The sequence below is a fragment of the Brassica rapa genome, chromosome A09, assembly GCF_000309985.2.
Source record: "Brassica rapa cultivar Chiifu-401-42 chromosome A09, CAAS_Brap_v3.01, whole genome shotgun sequence".
Taxonomy (NCBI): Eukaryota; Viridiplantae; Streptophyta; class Magnoliopsida; order Brassicales; family Brassicaceae; genus Brassica; species Brassica rapa.
Genome location: NC_024803.2, coordinates 34,527,897 through 34,547,101, shown reverse-complemented (window position 1 = coordinate 34,547,101; position 19,205 = coordinate 34,527,897). Strand labels below are relative to the sequence as shown.

Genomic DNA, 19,205 nt, shown 5'->3' with positions numbered 1-19,205 from the left:
ACTTGATTTGAATTAGAATTTATGAATCATTAAACGAATAACACATGATTTCAATACATATTTTAAAATCATAGAACCAATAACACTATATTTAGTTTGGATTTTCAAATCCATCAAAATACACCAACCAATAACCCCCACTTAGCCGGTATTTAAGTCTTCTGAATACCTCGTTTATTTTCCTTGTAATTTATCAAATCTCCACATGTTTCATTCAAAAAGAAGAATTATATTTGTATGAAAATTTTGTCGAAATTATTTGTTATTCATATCTATGTTCCTCGTTTTTATATGTTTATACATTACATATTTTACTATATTCATATATATATATATATATATATATATATATATATATATATATATATATATATATATATATATATATACGGAAAGCAACACATAAGTTTGCTATACCATGATGTAAAAAAAAAAAAAAGTTTGCTATACCATATGCTGTGTGTTACATGCTAGACAGGTAACACATAGGCAGAAATTAATTTTTTAATTTATGGGAAAATTTTGTATATTAACATGTGTAATGTTCATCCTTATATCACAAACTCCAGTGGTTTCATTAGTTTAACAATCGTGAAATTGCCATTGGATTGAATATTTGTTATAGGTCAAATATTGAAAGTCAATGGTTATACTTATAGTATAGCACTGTGCATCGAAATGTATTATTGTATGATTCAACTTTGAATGTTAGTGTCATTATCGTGATAACATGTGGACGATCATATATGTTATTCTCACTTCTATTATGATACATGTGTTGTGAGGTGTAAAATGATTAAAGCCAGACTAGCCAGTGTTGTAAGGGATTAGAGAGAGAGTAGATACCAAACATTGTGTGCTTTGATTTTATGGATTCATGAATTTGGTCAAATCTTTGTAGCCATCGAGATTTGACAAGAAAGGAGTTATTGTACTCTTTGTAGCCATCGATGTTGAACTTCAAAGGATGCAGTTGTTCTCTCTTAGGCTCTCTCTTTCTCTTTCGCTTGATCTTGGTTTGCAAGAGAAGAAAAGAAACACTCAACTTATCCGGTGTTCATCTTGATTCTCAAATTAAAAAAAAAAAAAACTATACTCACCAGAGGTAGAATACTTATGACGATGCATTAAATTTCGGTGATTCGGAAGACCTGAGCTACCGTCTTTTACAACGGTTCTTTACTCTTTCTTGCTGAGCCCTTGTGAGTTGTGACTCTATTTGCTTAACCTTTCTTACCTAACACAGCTTAAGGTTTAGATCTACCGAATCAATTGGCTGATAAACGAAAGAGCACGCACACATACATATACATGTGTGACTACCGAGTAAAGTAACTAAACCAAATTTGAACCAAATCCTACTAGTTAAACCGTTTAAATAACCGAACACTCTATTTCATCTAAATGTTAGTCTTTGTTCACCATCTTGACTACAACCTTCAATATTCGAGACGAATCGTATTCTGTTGAGGAAACTGTGGTGGACTAGGATTAAGAAGTTTCACTTTGCTTCTTATGTGTGTATGATGACCATTTATATAACCAATCGATAATTTAGTAAAACTAAAACAGAAATTTTACTAGTCTCTGAAAAATATTGAACAATAGTTCGTTAAAAAAATTTAAAAAGATTTTTTTTTTATTTCTCACCAAAGTTAGATTTTTTTCTTTAGAAAATCCTTTCAAATATAAAGAAATGGAATATAATAGAATCTATATGTTAATAATTCAATTAAGATATTGATCGGTAGAATTGATGACAAAGAAGTAGTTGTATAATATCTATCTATACTATTATTTGCGAAGTAAATTTTTGGAATCGAGCTCTCACGTTAAAAGTTAGAGTGGTTAATATCGTTTATACCCTTAATGAATAAAATGTATAAATAAATTAAAAAAAAAAACGAAATTTTAATTTATTTGATTAGATAAATGATTAAAATTAATAATACTAAGAATTATCCAAAATCTGAAAATATAATTTAAAAAAGAGATAATTTATTTATATATTGTATTGTTATCTTAAAAAATCTTTTAGTAGAAATTTAAAAACATGAATTACATAGCTAAATATTAATCAAATAAAATGTATAACTAAATTAAACAATAAAAATGAAATTTTAATTTATTTGATTAGATAATTGATGAAAATTAATAATAGTAAGAATTATCCAAAATCTGAAAATATAATTTAAAAAGAAGATATTTTTTGTATATATTGTATTGTTATCTGAAAAAGTTTTTTAGTAAAAAATTAAAAACATGAATTATATAACTAAATATTAATCAAATAAAATGTATAACTAAATTAAAAAATAAAAATGAAATTTTAATTTATTTGATTAGATAATTGATTAAAATTAATAATAGTAAGAATTATCCAAAATCTGAAAATATAATTTAAAAAAGAGATAATTTATGTATATATTGTATTGTTATCTGAAAAAGTTTTTTAGTAAAAATTTAAAAACATGAATTATATAACTAAATATTAATCAAATAAAATATATAACTAAATTAAAAAAAATTAATTTATTTGATTAGATAATTGATTAAAATAAATAAAGAATGCTCTCACGTTAAAAGTCAATAAATTTTATGTAATACTTTTCATGTAAATACTATTGTTATCTGAATAAGTATTTTAGTAAAAAGTGTAAAACATAAATTATGTAACTAAATATTTGGATAATATATACATAAATTATCCAAAATCTAAAAATATAATTAAAAAAAAAGATAATATATATATATACATATATTGTATTGTTATCTGAAAAAATATTTTAGTAAAAAGTAAAAAACATAAATTACATAATTAAATATTAATCAAATAATTTTTTAAAATTATATAGTTAAAAATTTAATATTAAGTTATTTTAATATTTATTTTAGAATAATGAATATAGTGTACAAAAAGCTTTTCAAAAATTATAAAAATGTTTAAGCCCGCGTCGCGGGCAAAACACCTAGTATAAGCATTATGCTAAAAAATAGTATGTTCTCATAGATGCAATTAATAAAGTGATTAATATAGCAGTAAATGATTCATATAAAATAAATATATACTAATATATAATAGGCTTATTTTTGAATAATGTATATATATTATATTTATAATATATATGTAATTAATATATATATATATATATGAATTATATTTAATTATATATAATTAATTATACTTTAAATTTGAAATAATTTTATTGAAAAATAATTTCATATTTTTTTTTTCAAACATGATTTTTATTTTTAAGAGTTTTTCTAAAGTTATTTGAAAAAAATAAGATAGGTTTTTGGATATAAATATATTTTTATGATATTATTAGATAAATTATATTAAATTATTTTATAAATTATTTTATATTATGTTCTACTAAAAGTTTCACATGATAGAGAGCAAAATTGCATTATTTAAATGCTTTAAAAAAAGAATTATTGATTGGATAAGAAAGATGTTAATTAATGCTTACGCTCTGCCTATCAAACGCTAATACAAAATTTAGATAACAATAAATCTCTTTTGTTAAATCCGCGTGTGTTAACATACGTGATGAATGAATTCTCAAAATTGTTATCCATAAATAAATAAATGCAAACGGTCGGTAGAAAAACGAAATGGTTAGAACAGTCACACAGAAAATATAAACGCGCATGCCAACATAAAAGCTGACAAAACAAAACGAGATTCGGCGTCTCAGCTTCGCCAAACTTCACGGTGACGGTGGCTTATAGAGAAGAAGAAGAAAGTCAGAACATGGCCACGTAACCCCCCTAAGACTAATCATCATCCCTCTCTCTCCCCTCTTTATCTCTCTCTCTCTCTCTCTTCCATTTTCTAATTCTGAATCCCCTTTTACCGGTGGCGATATGTCGGTCGCCGGAGCGATTAACCCCTTACCCGCTGCACCCGTCCCTGCCGGACCAACCACCACGACCCGCCGCCGTGTGGATGTAGTCTCCGAACGGCCCTTGAATCCCGCCGATTTCTGCAGTACAGTCAATTTATCCACCGGAAACGAATCGGCGGAATTGGACGGCGGAGATACGAGCGGTCAAGACGCCGCATCTTCGGAAGGTTCCTCGTCTACTGGATCTCACTACCACCACGATCACTACCACCAATTCCACAACCACCCCGCGATTCACTACCTCTTCCTCCGTAAATTCCGATCTCAGTTTTCCCAAGGCGGCGGCGGTGGCGGTGGATCGGGGACGGTGGTGGGGCAAGGGTTTAGATCTGGGAAAAACGTGGGGCGTCGGATCTTGGGTCTCCTCATGGCTCTCGTTGTCGCGTCCGTGTTCCTTAGTGTCTACCTCATAGGCGGTGTGCGCGTGGTTGACCACGCGCGATTGAGCGAGTTTGTCGTCGTTAGATCGCTCCGTGACGATCTGTCAATGGCGCAACGCGAAGTTGGGGAAAACCAAGCTTCGTCTCAGCCAATGCGCGTCCTCGAAAAGCTTCCCGTGAGTGTTTTTTTGTTCCTTCTCTCTTCTTCTTTACACGTCAGCATTTAGGGATTCAATGTTCCTTTATCCGTTAAACAAAGCCAATCGTTGTGATAATACACAAATCTACATCGGGATTCGAACATGTGACCTCTTAGAACCCCTAGTAACGTATTTCAAGAGTTTTAACCGTTAGATTAACTTGTTATTGGTTGTTTTCTCTTAAGCACTGATCTAATCTTTTTAGTTAGGTAAGTGCTTAAGTTCAAATTCAATCTTGTTAGTGTGTTGTGTTGAATTTACCATTTTCTCCCAAGAAAATCAAAACTGTTCAGCCCTTCAAGGGTCTGTGATCGAAATTTTCGGCTGCGATTGTAACTTAGTTGTATAGTTTCAATGATATTGTGTTTGCACTGAGGGGGAGATGAAGGAGAAGTGGGTTAGGTAGAAAGTTGAATTCTTTGATGATTTGCATAAGTGAATGATTATTGTTTCGGTGGCGCTAGAATATTCTGAAAAAGAAATTCGTTTTATGAGCTTCTACATTTTGATATTGGAGGGAGACTTTGACGAGCATTAATAGTCAATTGATTTGGGTGGACCTGACGTGGATCAATCACTTTCCTACGGTTTCAGTTGACCTTAGGTTGGCACAGTGTATGGCCTTTTTTGCTGTGGCATAGTTTGAGATGTTTTAAATGGGGAACTTTTATTTTATATGGAAGTTCAAATACGATCTAGTTGATATGGGTTTATATTAACAGTTCATGTAATCGTTGAGTAGATGTACCCCTGAGTTAAAAACTTTTATCTCTGTAAGTGTGTGCTTATGTAACTTGTTGAATTTTTCACTTGATAGACTTAAGGTACGATAGATTTTGTGATCACTGTAATCTGAGGTCATACAGATTGAGAATGAGCTTATTTTTAATCATTTCCTCTGTTTTTTTTGTAATGTGGAAGACAAAACTCTTTCCTGCCGACTAAAGTTTTGAGGATCTTATCATGGAATTTCATGTTTGGCTGTTGCTTTTTACAGATTCCGGAAATTTGGCAGAAACCTGAAAGCGGGCAGTATCGTCAATGTGTGGCGCGTCCTAAGAACAAGACGAGTATGTTGCGTGCTTTTCTTAGCTCTTCTTCAGACGCATTTGCAGTATTTGAATTATCAAGATCTTGTTTATTTCCTGGAATGAGGATCTGATATATGTCTTTGTCCAGGACTGGGCCAAAAAACCAGTGGATATCTTATAGTACACGCAAATGGAGGTTTGAATCAGATGAGAACTGGGGTGAGTTTTCAGTTCCACAGTATTTTAGAGGGTTTTGATCTCATGATTCGCCACAGTGAGCTTCTTTGATTTACTGTTTTTTGTTCGTTTTGACCAAAATGTAGATATGTGACATGGTTGCTGTTGCCAAGATTATGAATGCAACTCTTGTTCTTCCTCTTCTCGACCATGAATCTTTCTGGACTGACCCGAGGTCTCCTCCTTATAATTTTGCCAATGTTATTGATGATATCACAAGATATTACTAAAAAAATAATGGAATGCTGATAAAGATTCTTTGTATGCAGCACGTTCAAAGATATTTTCGACTGGAGAAACTTCATGAATGTACTGAAACACGATGTTGACATTGTAGAGTATTTGCCTCCTGAATATGCCGACATGAAGCCGCTTCTCAAGGCCCCTGTTTCTTGGTCAAAGGCTAGTTACTACAGAAGCGAAATGCTGCCGCTTCTAAAACGTTACAAGGTGTTAAAGTTCATGCTTACCGACTCACGGCTTGCTAACAATGGCTTGCCACCATCGATCCAAAGACTGAGATGTCGTGCTAATTACAAGGCACTGGTGTACACGAAGGAGATCGAGGACCTGGGAAAGGTATTGGTTAACCGTCTAAGAAACAACAGTGAGCCGTATATCGCTCTGCATTTGAGGTAAGTCCGACATTTCCTTTTTTTTCATCAGCAAGGGAAATCATTTGGATCTTGGTTCTGAGTCAAAGGAGTATTGTATTTGCAGATACGAGAAGGACATGCTTGCCTTTACAGGTTGCAGCCACAATCTTACATCTGAGGAAGCCGAAGATCTAAGAATCATGAGGTACAATGTCAAACACTGGAAGGAGAAAGAGATTGATAGCATAGAGAGACGGATTCAAGGCGGGTGTCCTATGTCTCCGCGAGAAGCAGCCATATTTCTAAAGGCAATGGGATACCCATCCTCCACTACTGTATATATAGTTGCTGGTGAAATCTATGGAAGCAAGAGTATGGATGCTTTCTGCGCAGAGTACCCAAATGTCTTCTCTCATTCAACTCTTGCAACTGAAGAAGAGTTGGAGCCTTTCAGTCCATACCAGAACCGGCTTGCTGCGTTGGACTACATTGTGGCCCTTGAAAGCGATGTCTTTGTGTATACGTACGATGGAAACATGGCTAAGGCGGTACAAGGGCACAGAAGGTTTGAAGGGTTTAGGAAATCTATAAATCCAGACAGGTATATGTTAACATGAAATATAACTTTTCGTAGTTCATTCACTGCTTGTTTTGCTGATTTGTTCTGTGTGTTTATTTCAGGTTGAATTTTGTTAGACTGATAGATCATTTAGATGATGGTTTCATATCTTGGGAAGAGTTTGCTTCAGAGGTTAAGCGACTAAACAGAGACAGGACTGGAGCGCCGTATGCGAGACAGCCTGCTGCACTTCCCAGGCTAGAGGAGAATTTCTATGCGAACCCACAGCCTGATTGCATCTGTAACAAGTCTTATTCTCGCAGCTCTGGGAAAAAATCAAGTCTTAGAACGGAGACAAAGACATGGAAGAAGAGTGCCTTAAGATAGTGTTGATGCAGTAATCAGAAACAGTCGAGAATCCCACGTCAAACACTGCAGGATCACGACAGAGAACAACTTTCATCGAGTTTATAGCGTTTTTGTACAACATAGGAAAGGAGGTAACCCGAGTTCTGCTCAGACAGCTTGTAGAATCAATTGTCCTTACCGAAAGAGCATCAAGACTTGGATAAGCTACAGCATTTTTTGTCTCTTAACCAAACATAAGTTTCATAGGGTATCATGTTCTCACCACCCTTTCACATTGTTGTTATCAGTGAACTCACAAAAAATGATTGTACATTGGATTACAGTTTTGAAATCAGTATACATCTCACATTGTTCAAAAACATTTAGTAGAAGAAGCTCAGTTCTTGGTCTTTCTAACTACCACATTGATGGAACATAAACCTGCTCTTTCAAATTCTGTGTCGCGCTTTCAGTTGGGAAGCCTCTGACCGCACCAATTGTCCACTGCGATATGATCCCAGCAGCAACTGCGAACCGGAGCTGTCTCTCCAACACATCCTGGTCCTCAAACATCTCAGGACAAGTTGTCAGCTTCCTCATTATGCCTGCAACAACAGCATCACCAGAACCCGTCCTATCGCAAGTGAAAGGAGTTATAAGCACATCTTCCGTCCCAACCACAACACCATCAAACTTGGGAGTATAGTAATGTAGCCGTAGCGTTCCATCAGTCACAACCAACAGCTTCAGATTGTCGTGCCACAACGGCTTGATTTCCTCAGGTGTGTAATGGTAATAGTCTCTCCGGTTCTTAGTCTGCTCGAAATCCTCAGCGAAGTATTGCGGTGTGTAGTTTCTTCTCCTCTCGTAGTACTCTTCATCGAGTAGAAACTCAAGCTCTTGCTGTGAAACTTCTACGATGTTGGCTTCGTCCCATGCTTTCTTGATCAGCTTCCGAGTCTCGTTCCGTGATCTCCATAACGGTAACGGAAGATTCAAGTCAAAGAAAATAAGCCCTCCGAACTTTTTGGACCATTGTATTGCCTTGAACAGAGTTGATTGCATTGTAGGTGATGTCAGCACTTCTGAATTGAAATGGAAGATCCTCGCCTGCATTGTAATAAAGCAGAAGTAAACAAAACAGCTTAATAGCCATGACACATCGTATGACTCATCATGCTCAACCTATCATGGCATTGTAGAAAACAGCTTAAAAAGCCAAACTGTGTTCATCCTAAACCATAAAATGAAAGACTTTACCTCTTTCAGCACGGCTAAGTTCAACTCCGAAGCAAGAAGCGAGTCCTCAGGCGGCTCCTTAACCGTCTCCGCCTTCATCTTCCCATCCTCAAACTTAATCTTAACGCGAGTACACGCAGTACTCGCACCCTCATCGAACTTCACAGCCCTCGTCTGAACTCTCTCCTTGTTCATCATCAAAACAAGCTCTTCCCCGTAATCATCTTCACCGACCTTCCCCATGAACGCAGCTCTACCGCCCAACCGAACATGCGAGATCGCCACGTTAGACGGCGGACCTCCCGGAGCCCGCCCGAACTCCGGCGGATCCCACTGCAGCATCTTCCACTGGGAGTAAATGTCGGGGTCCATCGGGTTATCGTGGACTCGCACCACAGGAACGAACTCCTTCTGCACGGCTCCGAAGCAGCAGACGAGAGGCGGGTCGTCGTACGGAAAGTCCATCCCGTCGTCGTAATCCACTAAATCCGGATCCGAATCAGGATTCGTCTCGATACTAGTAACCGTCAAGTTTTCCTTCTTCTTCCTCCCCTTGCGACTAGGCTTAGCGGTTTCAGCCGCTGCGGCTCCGTTTGTGTTACCGCCATTAATCGAAGCTTTCGGAGATAGGAATTGCTTCCGAGTGTGAGCTACTATCTCCCTGCGATGTATGGTTGGATCAAAATGGTGAAGGTGAGGAAAGAGATGAAGTGAAGCCATGAAGGGGTTTCGTTTTTACTTCGATGTGCCCAGGGTTTATCCAAATCTTCTTCCTCTTTCAAAATGAAATAAAAAAAATCATATCGGGTCCTGACCCGGGTTCTTATCAAACCGGGTCAACCCGTGAAAAAACCCGAACCGTGTTTTTTTCTACTCGGTGCTTTATAAGAAGATGGCGAAGATTACTTCCCTCGGTTCCGGCGGTTAAATCTCTCAGACGATTCGATTATCTCCGTCACACGCCGTCTTCACCGACGAACTCTTACCGCCGGTAAGTGTGGCTTTCGAGACCTCACTGCTTTCGCTAGATTTGGCGTTTTTCATGTTGTTATGTGTGAACCGTTCGATTCAGTTTGAGTGCTTCTGTAACCAACGTTGGATCCTCGAACTTACGTGTAGATCAGTAGTATAAGTTCATATTGAGCCTGAGGAAACGTTTACGGTTTCATGATGTTGTGATTTGATGAAGTGTTTCTTTAACTAACTTGATGAAATGTTTATCTTAGCTTTGGTGCTATTTGAAAGCTGCGTTTGATCCTGATGATTGTCACCATTCATATCACTGTTGCTTATCTTATTTTATGGTCTGAGTGGTTGGCCAATGGCTTTATATGATTAGCTCAAGTCTCTTTGCAGTGTTATCTCGGTGAGTCATGAAATAAGTATAAATTCGAGATACTATTCGTCACTAGCTACCATTGCAAGGTGGGAACGGCCTTTTATAGGCACCAAATAGCCTGAAAACTAAGTCATTTGGCCATTTCAGTATTATACCTTTATAGCATTGCTTAGAATCGTGATGATTTACTGCTATTGTCATGGTTCTTACATGTAATCTGTTGAATCTAGCTCGACTCTTGACTCCTTCTACCTCGATCTAACGGTTTGTGCGAACTGAATAAGCAAAGAAAGAAAGAAAACAGAGACACCGTGATTTGGTCACCCGGAGTTCACCGCACTCCTCCGATGAGGAAGAGCCGCTATAACTCTCCGGAGCTGGAAAGATCCAGCAACTGCACTAGAGATCTTAGCTCAATTGAGCTCTTGAGATACAACAATGGCGACACTTCTCTTCTCGCACTTTCTATCTCTCTTCTCTCTAAATCACCTAATCCTTTTCTTCTCTATCTATGCTGTTATCTCATTCAGCTTACAACATAATAGGATTAACTCGAGACTTATATATATAACGTATAAGCTCGTGATTAAGTGCAGTCACACGTGCTCCTCACGTGTAAGATGGTTTACCCAAACCAAGTCTTCAATCTCTCTATCTTGATTGAACCGGAGCCTTAACCTGATCAGGAACACCTTATTTCAACACTCCACCTTGTTCCTTATCAGCTCCACCTTAAACTTCCACTTGTGCCAATACAGCAACTCCCTTAACACTTCTATACCTTAACTCCAAGCAACCCCGCCTGGCTTATAACTTATGACCTCCAACGTATCAAGCTTCAGTGACTCTCAGCAAGTCCAATGCACCTTTGAACTTGCCAACGGGCAACACTTTTGTAAAAATGTCTGTTGGATTGTACTCTGTTGCGATCTTCACTACCTGAACCCATCCATCAGTAATCAGGTCCTTCACAAAATGATACTTCGTCTGAACGTGTTTGGTACGCTCGTGACATACTGCATTCTTGGCAAGTGCAATAGCACTCTGTTAATCGCAGTATATCTTCACAGCTTCCTGACTGAACCCAAGTTCGTCTGTAAACCCTTTCAACCAAACCGCTTCCCTTGATGCCTCTGAAAGAGCAATGTACTCTGATTCTGTAGAAGACAGCGCCACAACCTTCTGTAAACTTGACCTCCAGCTCACTGGATTACCACCAACCGTGAAGACCATTCCTGTTGTAGACCTCCTCTTATCAGCATCACCGGCATAGTCAGCATCACAATAGCCACGAACCACAAAATCGCCTTCATTTCTGAACACTAATCTAGTCTTAACCGAGCCTTTCAAATACCTGAGCAACCACTTAACAGCTTGCCAATGATCCTTTATCGGTTTACTCATATATCTGCATACAAGTCCAACTGCGAAGGCCATATCTGGACGAGTGCAAATCATTGCATACATTAAACTCCCAACCGCACTCTGATAAGGAACCCTCTTCATAGCTTCTGCTTGATCTCTCAGTTCAATCTCTGTAGCTGCTCTTAACGCAAAATGAGTACCCATTGGAGTACCAACTGACTTAGCCTGCTCCATTCCAAAATTACCAAGAACCTTAAAGATATATCCCTCTTGTGAGACTGTCAACACTCCTTTGACACGATCTCGAGATATCTCCATCCCTAGAATCTTCTTAGCTTCCCCGAGATCCTTCATTTCAAATTCTGAATTTAGCAGAATTTTAAGCTCCTTTATATGTTGACGACTTCTCGAAGCTATGAGAATATCATCAACATACAACAGCAGATATACAACTTCACCCTCCGGAAGTTCTTTGTAGTACACACAACTGTCAAACTCGCTTCTAACATAGCCACACCTCAACATGAACTGATCAAACCGTTGATTCCATTGACGCGGAGACTGCTTTAATCCATACAATGACCGCTTCAGCAAACAAACTTTCTCAGGATGATCCTTGTCTTCATAACCCTCAGGTTGATCCATGTAAATCGTCTCATCCAAATAGCCATGGAGAAACGCGGTCTTCACGTCCATCTGTTGCAGCTCCATGTCAAAATGGACTACTGCAGACAGGATGATCCGTATCGAGACCATCTTCACCACAGGAGAAAATATCTCCTGATAATCTATTCCTTCCTTTTGAGAATACCCCTTCGCAACTAGTCTGGCCTTGAATCTTGGACCTTCCTCCTTTGTTGCACCTTCCTTTTTCTTGAATAGCCATCTACACCCAATAGGCCTTTGGTTGTTATCTCGATCAACCAGAACCCATGTTCCATTTTTCTGTAGTGAAGTCATCTCTTCATCTGATGCTTCTGACCATTTGTCACCATCTGGACTTTCCATAGCTTCTCTGAAACTTCCTTGTTCCTCATTACTCGACGCATCTGTCATCAGATACGCGTACCCAGATATATCTTCATCATCTGGATAAACGTGGTAGTCTTGAAGCTTTGCAGGTGGCTTAAGAACTCTTCTTGTCCTGTCCCTCGCAACTTGATAATCACTCTGTGCTGTAGATTCTGATTCTGCCTCAGTTTCCTCCTGAGCTTGAGTTCCTGGAGTCATTGTACAAGGAACGTCTTGTGCATCTCCACCTTGGACCTCCATATGCTTGTTCGTGTCTGATCCTACAAAATCATAACTCAAATTTTTATTAGTAGAATTTGTTGTGATAGGATTCATACCTGAGTGATCCTTGTTCTTGTTGTTCTTGTACATCAAATCTTCTCTGAACACGACGTTGCGACTGATAACACATTTCTGTTCATCCATCAGCCAGACCCTAAACCCTTTCACGCCCTCTGGGTAACCGGTGAACACCCCTTTCTTAGCCCTTGGATTGAGCTTTCCATCGTCTGTGTGAATATATGCGATGCATCCGAATCTTCTGAGTCCTGTCAGGTCTGGGGCCTCTGTTGTCCACCTCTGCTCTGGTATCTCGAAGTCGATGACTGAAGAGGGGGTTCTGTTCAACAGATACACTGCTGTTGACACTGCCTCGGCCCAGAACTTAGCTTCTAGCCCACTCTCACTTAGCATGCTGCGGACCTTGTTCAGGATGGACCTGTTTAACCTCTCTGCCACCCCATTTTGTTGGGGTGTGTACGAACACGTACGATGCCTTACAATGCCTTCTTCTTTGCAAAATTGATCGAATCTTTGGTTGCAGAACTCTAACCCGTTGTCCGTACGTAGCTTCTTTACTTTCCTCTCTACTTGTACCTCTACCATCTTCTTCCACTCAACAAACCGCTGAAATGCTTCATCTTTCGTCTTCAGAAAATACACCCATACCTTTCTAGACCAATCATCTGTAAACGACAAGAAGTACTGGCATCTTCCTAAGCTCGGCGGAACATTGGGAGACCCCCATAGGTCTGAGTGGATGTATTCTAGTCTTTCCTTGGTAAGATGTTGTGCTGGTCCGAAGCTCACCTTGTGTGTCTTACCTAAGACACAGTCCTCACAGAACTTCACCACGGAGACTTGATCACTCGGAATGCAGCCTCTTTTTACAAGCATTTCAAGTCCTTTCTGCCCAACGTGGCCCATACGACTGTGCCACAGTTGAGTCTGATCCTTCTCAGGTGATTCTCCCGCACAGCTCTCAGCTCTTATCGCAACTCCTTTTAGGAAGTACAATGTGTCTGTCCCCTTTCTGTAACCTCTCATTATCAAGGTACAGCCCTTGACAATCTTCATGATGCCATTGGAACCTTTAAATTCGCAGCCTTTGTTTTCCAAGGTTCCGAGAGATATGAGATTCCTCCCTATTCCTGGCATATACCTCACGTCATGAAGCACAAAAGTAGTCCCGTCTGGATTCTGAAATCTGATAGAACCAACTCCTTTTACTTCGGTAATGGAGTTGTTAGCCATCCTGACTCTTCCTTCTGCGACCTCAGTCATTTCTATGAACAGATCCCTTCTTGGCGTCATGTGAAACGAGCACCCTGTGTCGAGAATCCATTCTTCTGACTCGTCTGTTGACTGAGTAATATTAACCTCTGCCGCTATTAACCCCACCAGATCGTGAGCATCATCCCTTACCATTGACGACTCTCCTCTGTCAGATTGATTCTTGTGTTTATTCTTCTCAAGCCACTTGTAGCATTGTTTCTTGTAGTGTCCTTCCTTACCGCATATCCAGCACACTTTCTTTCTATCTGTTGACTTGGATCTGGACCTGAAGTTCTTCTTACTTGCATAACTGCTTTGATGATTTCTGCTTTCTGATCTTCCTCTCGCAAAGTGCCCTTCTGAGCTGCTTCGAGACCCCGACACATCCTTTAGCTCCTTCTCTTTAGACCGAGCTGAGCTAGCTACTTCGTCAACCTTTATGACATCTCGACCATATTTGAGCGTCTCTTTAAGTTGATCATACCGTGGAGGCAGCGAGTTGAGCAAGAGTATAGCTTGCACCTCCTCAGGAACCTCAATGCTTAGATTACTCAAGTCACCTATGATCTTCAAGAACTCATCAATATTGTCATCGATGGTCTTGCTTTCTTGCATCTTGAAGCTGTATAACTTCAGCTGCGCATGAACTCGATTCGGTAGTGACTTAGGCATGTACAGCTTCTCCAACGTCTCCCAAGTCTCGAACGCGGTGGTACACCTCTCAATCTTACGCAGAACGTGATCTCCTACATTCAAGAAGATTATATTCATCGCCTTCTCGCACCGTTCAGATCTGGTGCTCTCTTCTTCGACGATCTTCTTCTTCTTCTCGGGATCTTCCTCTTCGGTTTCATCTTCAAGCTTCACCTTATCTGCCAGTACATCTTTCAATCCCAAAACGCTAAGGTAAGCGTACATTCTTCTTTTCCATAGCGAGAAATCGCCATCACCATCGAATCTCTCGATCTCGCACTTAGTTCCCTTCATCTTCGATCGATCTTGAAAGGATAACCGTCGAGTAGGTTCGCTAGCTTGCGAACCTGGCTCTGATACCACTTCTGTTGAATCTAGCTCGACTCTTGACTCCTTCTACCTCGATCTAACGGTTTGTGCGAACTGAATAAGCAAAGAAAGAAAGAAAACAGAGACACCGTGATTTGGTCACCCGGAGTTCACCGCACTCCTCCGATGAGGAAGAGCCGCTATAACTCTCCGGAGCTGGAAAGATCCAGCAACTGCACTAGAGATCTTAGCTCAATTGAGCTCTTGAGATACAACAATGGCGACACTTCTCTTCTCGCACTTTCTATCTCTCTTCTCTCTAAATCACCTAATCCTTTTCTTCTCTATCTATGCTGTTATCTCATTCAGCTTACAACATAATAGGATTAACTCGAGACTTATATATATAACGTATAAGCTCGTGATTAAGTGCAGTCACACGTGCTCCTCACGTGTAAGATGGTTTACCCAAACCAAGTCTTCAATCTCTCTATCTTGATTGAACCGGAGCCTTAACCTGATCAGGAACACCTTATTTCAACATAATCATTACATCCATCAGGTCACTGCGAATCACTTACTTATTGTTCATTCATAAAGCTCTAAACCCTAGTTCCTGCAACTGCAAAGTAATGGGTAGTTGTAACTGTGTGCCATGAATCAGACAGCTTTGTGCCACTCTCTTTCCCCTGATTCTTGATTATTTTCAATTCTATGCATCACAGGGAACGATGGCTTTTTGGACATTGATAAAAGGTCTGCTGCTCTTTGCAAATGCGTTTGCGATCCTCAACGAAGATCGTTTCCTTGCTCCAAGAGGATGGACACTCGAAAAACTCCACCAAACCGGTAGAAGAAACTCTCCCAAAGGCCAAATCATTGGTCTAATTTACGCCTGCCAGTACATGAGATTGCCCCTCTTGCTCATCAACCTAGTAGTCATCGCCTTGAAGATTATCGCTGGTTAAAGATTTTTTTGTATTTGAATGTAAACTGCATTACATATCTAATGTAGGAGGAGGTTGAGTTTGCTGTTCTCTTCTGTTCTACCTAGTCAAAAGTATCCCATGTAGTCAAGTTTTGTGTGGATCATTTTACATGCTGAAACAAACTAATCATGCCAAAGAGAAACAATGTTGCAAAAGTTCACACATGAAAGGAAAACAAGTGGGCTACATTACATTAGCCAATGAAGAATCTACTTGATTACATAGAAAGATCACATATCCTACACACACACGTACTAGATATCACAACACTTGACTTCACTTGTTTTTCATTTTGTGCTATCAGTTTTACTCATAACAGCTTCCATTTTCTCCATCTTCTCGTACTCAAACTCCTTTGTCTTGATTCCACATTCTTCCTGCATCACCATCGCAAGATTGTTCCTTTTGAAAGCTGCCCATATATGCATCAAGGCGAAGAACACAAGCCCAGTAGATCCAAAAGTCATTACAAAGCAAGTCACAATCCCCCACGCCCTAGCTCTTCTCCTCTTCTTCGCCTCCTCTTCCTCTATAAGCTTCTCCACCATAATCGCCGCATAAGAGTGCTCACCCTTAGGGACGCTTCTCGCTTCCAAGCTCCAAGAATGAAGATTCAAGCTCCCGCCATACGACTTCACACCAACCATGAACTCATCACCCTTACCTTTCAACATTCCCGACAAGTCAATCCTAGTGAACATCAAAGGATCAACATGTTCGAAGCTTTCTGATTTGCTTAACCGGACTTCTAGAAACTTCCCACCTGCTATGTAATTAATCCAAGCGTACAACAACACCACCTTCTCCTTATTCTCCTCTTCCTCCAAGTTAGCTATCGTGAAACTGCGAATCTCCTCAGGAACCGAAGTACCATCTACACTCACACTCACATTCGAATCTTTATCTAAAGTATCGAACTTTACTTCGAATAGAGACTGATCAAACGTCCCGTTAACCGGAAACACGACGAACCCGAGTCTCCCACCGTGATCAGGAGAAACGGAGAAAGCGATGAAAGTGGAGAATCCGGCGGGATACTCGGACTTAGTCTCGACGAACTTGATGGGTTTCTTGTAGACAACTCGCCCACTATTATGACTCACTGAGTCATTCACCTGGATTGAAATCGAAGATCCGCCGTCGAGGAGCTTTGCTTCGCCGAACAGAGCAATGTCGTCGGAGTCAAAGGTCGAGTTTTTACCGAAGCTGGTGAAGGTGAAGGATGGTTTAGCTTCAGATGTTGTGGAGAAGAGTGAGAGTAAAGGCAGGAGTAGAAGGAGTGACCTTTGGAGAGTGAAGGTCGCCATTAATGGAGCAAGGTTTAGAGATTGGATTGTGGTTAATTGAGTTTGTCTAGGGCTTGAAATGGGAGATGAGATCTACTGTTGGAGGGGAGAGTAAAGTGTGTGGTGCGGGCAGAGAGAGAGAACAGAGAAGCAAGCACTTGGACAAAGTGAAAGCGTTAAAGGTAGCTATTTTTGTCTCCTTTCACTACGGTGAACCCCAAAAATGCTTCATCTTTGTTCTTTATTTTATGCTTTCATCTTTCTCATTAAACATCAATTACTCTGAAAATGCATTATCATCATTTTGCTTCATCATCATTTGTAAATATTAATCAAAGTTGTAAATGATGGCAGGATGGAGCTTTGATCATCGTCATTTGTATCACCCGTAGTGGGTTTTCAGCTAATGAAACATGGGCCGATAAAAAGTTATCTCTGAAATGCATTTTTATAAATAAAGCTTAGCTATATGTTTGGCAAATTTATAGAAATCTTCTTTGATGTCAAAATAAAATAAAATAAAACAGAAAGCTCTTTTGACTTTACAAATTACAACTGCTCCCCCATTGTAATTCTATTATCATTTTTATTAGATCCGCATGCTCCACATTAAGTGATACAAGGTGTTATCTGCTTATTAGAAATTTTGCAATTGTGTACTCAGATGATGTGACCAAAAGGTTTCACCTTCAGAAAAACTTTGATTACTGCTATTGTGGTTGTCAACAGATAATGGTATGTGTGTATGAATGCCTACATGTTCATTAAATTATGTTGAATGACTGAATCTCTAGTGCCTTCAAACTTATCCTGAGTTGTCTTCTTTTCTTTGACCAGAGATTAATAGGGTACCACGAGCTGATAAATGCAACTAATAGTTTCTCATCTCAGACTCGATCGGAAACACTACCATTAGCCAAAGACTCATCAGCTAATAAGTTTATGACTTGTTATGGATCAAGTGTGGCCGATTCATCACTTGCTACTAACTCGACATGCATTAGGACACCACAAAAACATGCTTCTCATGGGAGTGTTAAGTTCAACACTCCACACGAAAAAGTGACTCCTACAAACTGATGATTCAAAATCAGCCCTATCAAGCAAATTACTTCTTATACAATGGATATGAGTCACTGTATTTCTTTTTCTTCACCGGTCAAGTCTAACCTTAAAACGTCAAATAAAAGAGACCATGTGAAAGGAAGGCTCAACTTTGATGACACTGATACATGAATGTGCCTTGAGGCAGCACCTGCCACTGCAGATTGGGCTTCAACTTCTCCATTTGGGTCTGATCTGGAAGTTGATGTATCTGACATTGATTTTCTATCTTGGCTGAAGATTTCTCATTCCCAGAGCTACTAGTTGACTTTTGATTTTGGTTATGAAGGAGATACCCCAAATGCACATAGTGAAACTGTTTCAGAGTACTTGCTTTGTTTTATAGGATCATTTTATGTAAAATGGCTATTATCTCTTGCTGTCTGCTCATTACACTATTCTAAAATCACAAGTCGTCTCTTGAATCATGGAATGAGAATCTATAGGCTTGACCAGACCATGCCAGAGTATATATCAATTGCGACTGAAGTGAAGCTGTGGAATGTGAAAATGCTATACCCCAAGGTCGACCTAACCAGCTAATACTATGATTTGTATAAATTTAACTTGGTTTTAACTCTATGGTAAAATAGCTGATACGTCTGTAGAGCCGGCTTTGAGGGCATATCCATGTAACTTTTGCATAGGGTCCATAATTTTCTACAAATTGTAAGGTCTATCTTTTTTGTTATCTATATATATATTTATATTTATACTAAGAAAAGAGACATTTTGAAGCTCCATAGAACGTCCAGATCAACAAAAAAAACTTCTTCCGAAAAATAACATGTGACATTGTTATTAAAAAAAGTAAATAAAAAGTAATAAGTAAATATACAATATAAATAAACATAAATAATAAGTAAACATACAATATAAAAAATATAAATATTACATTAAGCATCTATCATAATATTGTTATTTGATATAAAAGTAAGAAAATTAGAATAAGTAAATATACAATTAAGAAATGAAAATTTTAAATTAAACATATATCTCAAAATGTATGATAAAATAAATAATAACTAAATACACAATATAACAAATAGAAATA

General features: G+C 38.8%; 4 protein-coding genes across 4 annotated transcripts; 2 read left to right on the top strand and 2 right to left on the bottom strand.

Annotated features, from left to right (window-relative positions):
• Positions 1–3,262: 3,262 nt before the first annotated feature.
• LOC103841325 (O-fucosyltransferase 28) lies at positions 3,263–7,642 on the top strand. The gene is made up of 7 exons (XM_009117848.3): positions 3,263–4,467; positions 5,489–5,561; positions 5,671–5,741; positions 5,846–5,934; positions 6,029–6,394; positions 6,480–6,956; positions 7,037–7,642. The coding sequence occupies exons 1-7, from the start codon at positions 3,871–3,873 to the stop codon at positions 7,299–7,301; spliced, it is 1,938 nt and encodes a 645-aa protein (XP_009116096.1). The 5' UTR covers positions 3,263–3,870; the 3' UTR covers positions 7,302–7,642.
• LOC103841326 (fructokinase-like 1, chloroplastic) lies at positions 7,573–9,221 on the bottom strand. The gene is made up of 2 exons (XM_009117849.3): positions 8,523–9,221; positions 7,573–8,372 (listed from the first exon to the last, which is right to left on the bottom strand). The coding sequence occupies exons 1-2, from the start codon at positions 9,219–9,221 to the stop codon at positions 7,680–7,682; spliced, it is 1,392 nt and encodes a 463-aa protein (XP_009116097.1). The 3' UTR covers positions 7,573–7,679.
• A 28-nt stretch (positions 9,222–9,249) lies between these two features.
• On the top strand, positions 9,250–15,849 carry LOC103841323 (immediate early response 3-interacting protein 1). The gene is made up of 2 exons (XM_009117846.3): positions 9,250–9,492; positions 15,498–15,849. The coding sequence occupies exon 2, from the start codon at positions 15,504–15,506 to the stop codon at positions 15,738–15,740; it is 237 nt and encodes a 78-aa protein (XP_009116094.1). The 5' UTR covers positions 9,250–9,492; positions 15,498–15,503; the 3' UTR covers positions 15,741–15,849.
• A 41-nt stretch (positions 15,850–15,890) lies between these two features.
• LOC103841324 (L-type lectin-domain containing receptor kinase VIII.2) lies at positions 15,891–17,256 on the bottom strand. Its single transcript, XM_009117847.3, has one exon. The coding sequence runs from the start codon at positions 17,066–17,068 to the stop codon at positions 16,049–16,051; it is 1,020 nt and encodes a 339-aa protein (XP_009116095.1). The 5' UTR covers positions 17,069–17,256; the 3' UTR covers positions 15,891–16,048.
• Positions 17,257–19,205: the final 1,949 nt, after the last annotated feature.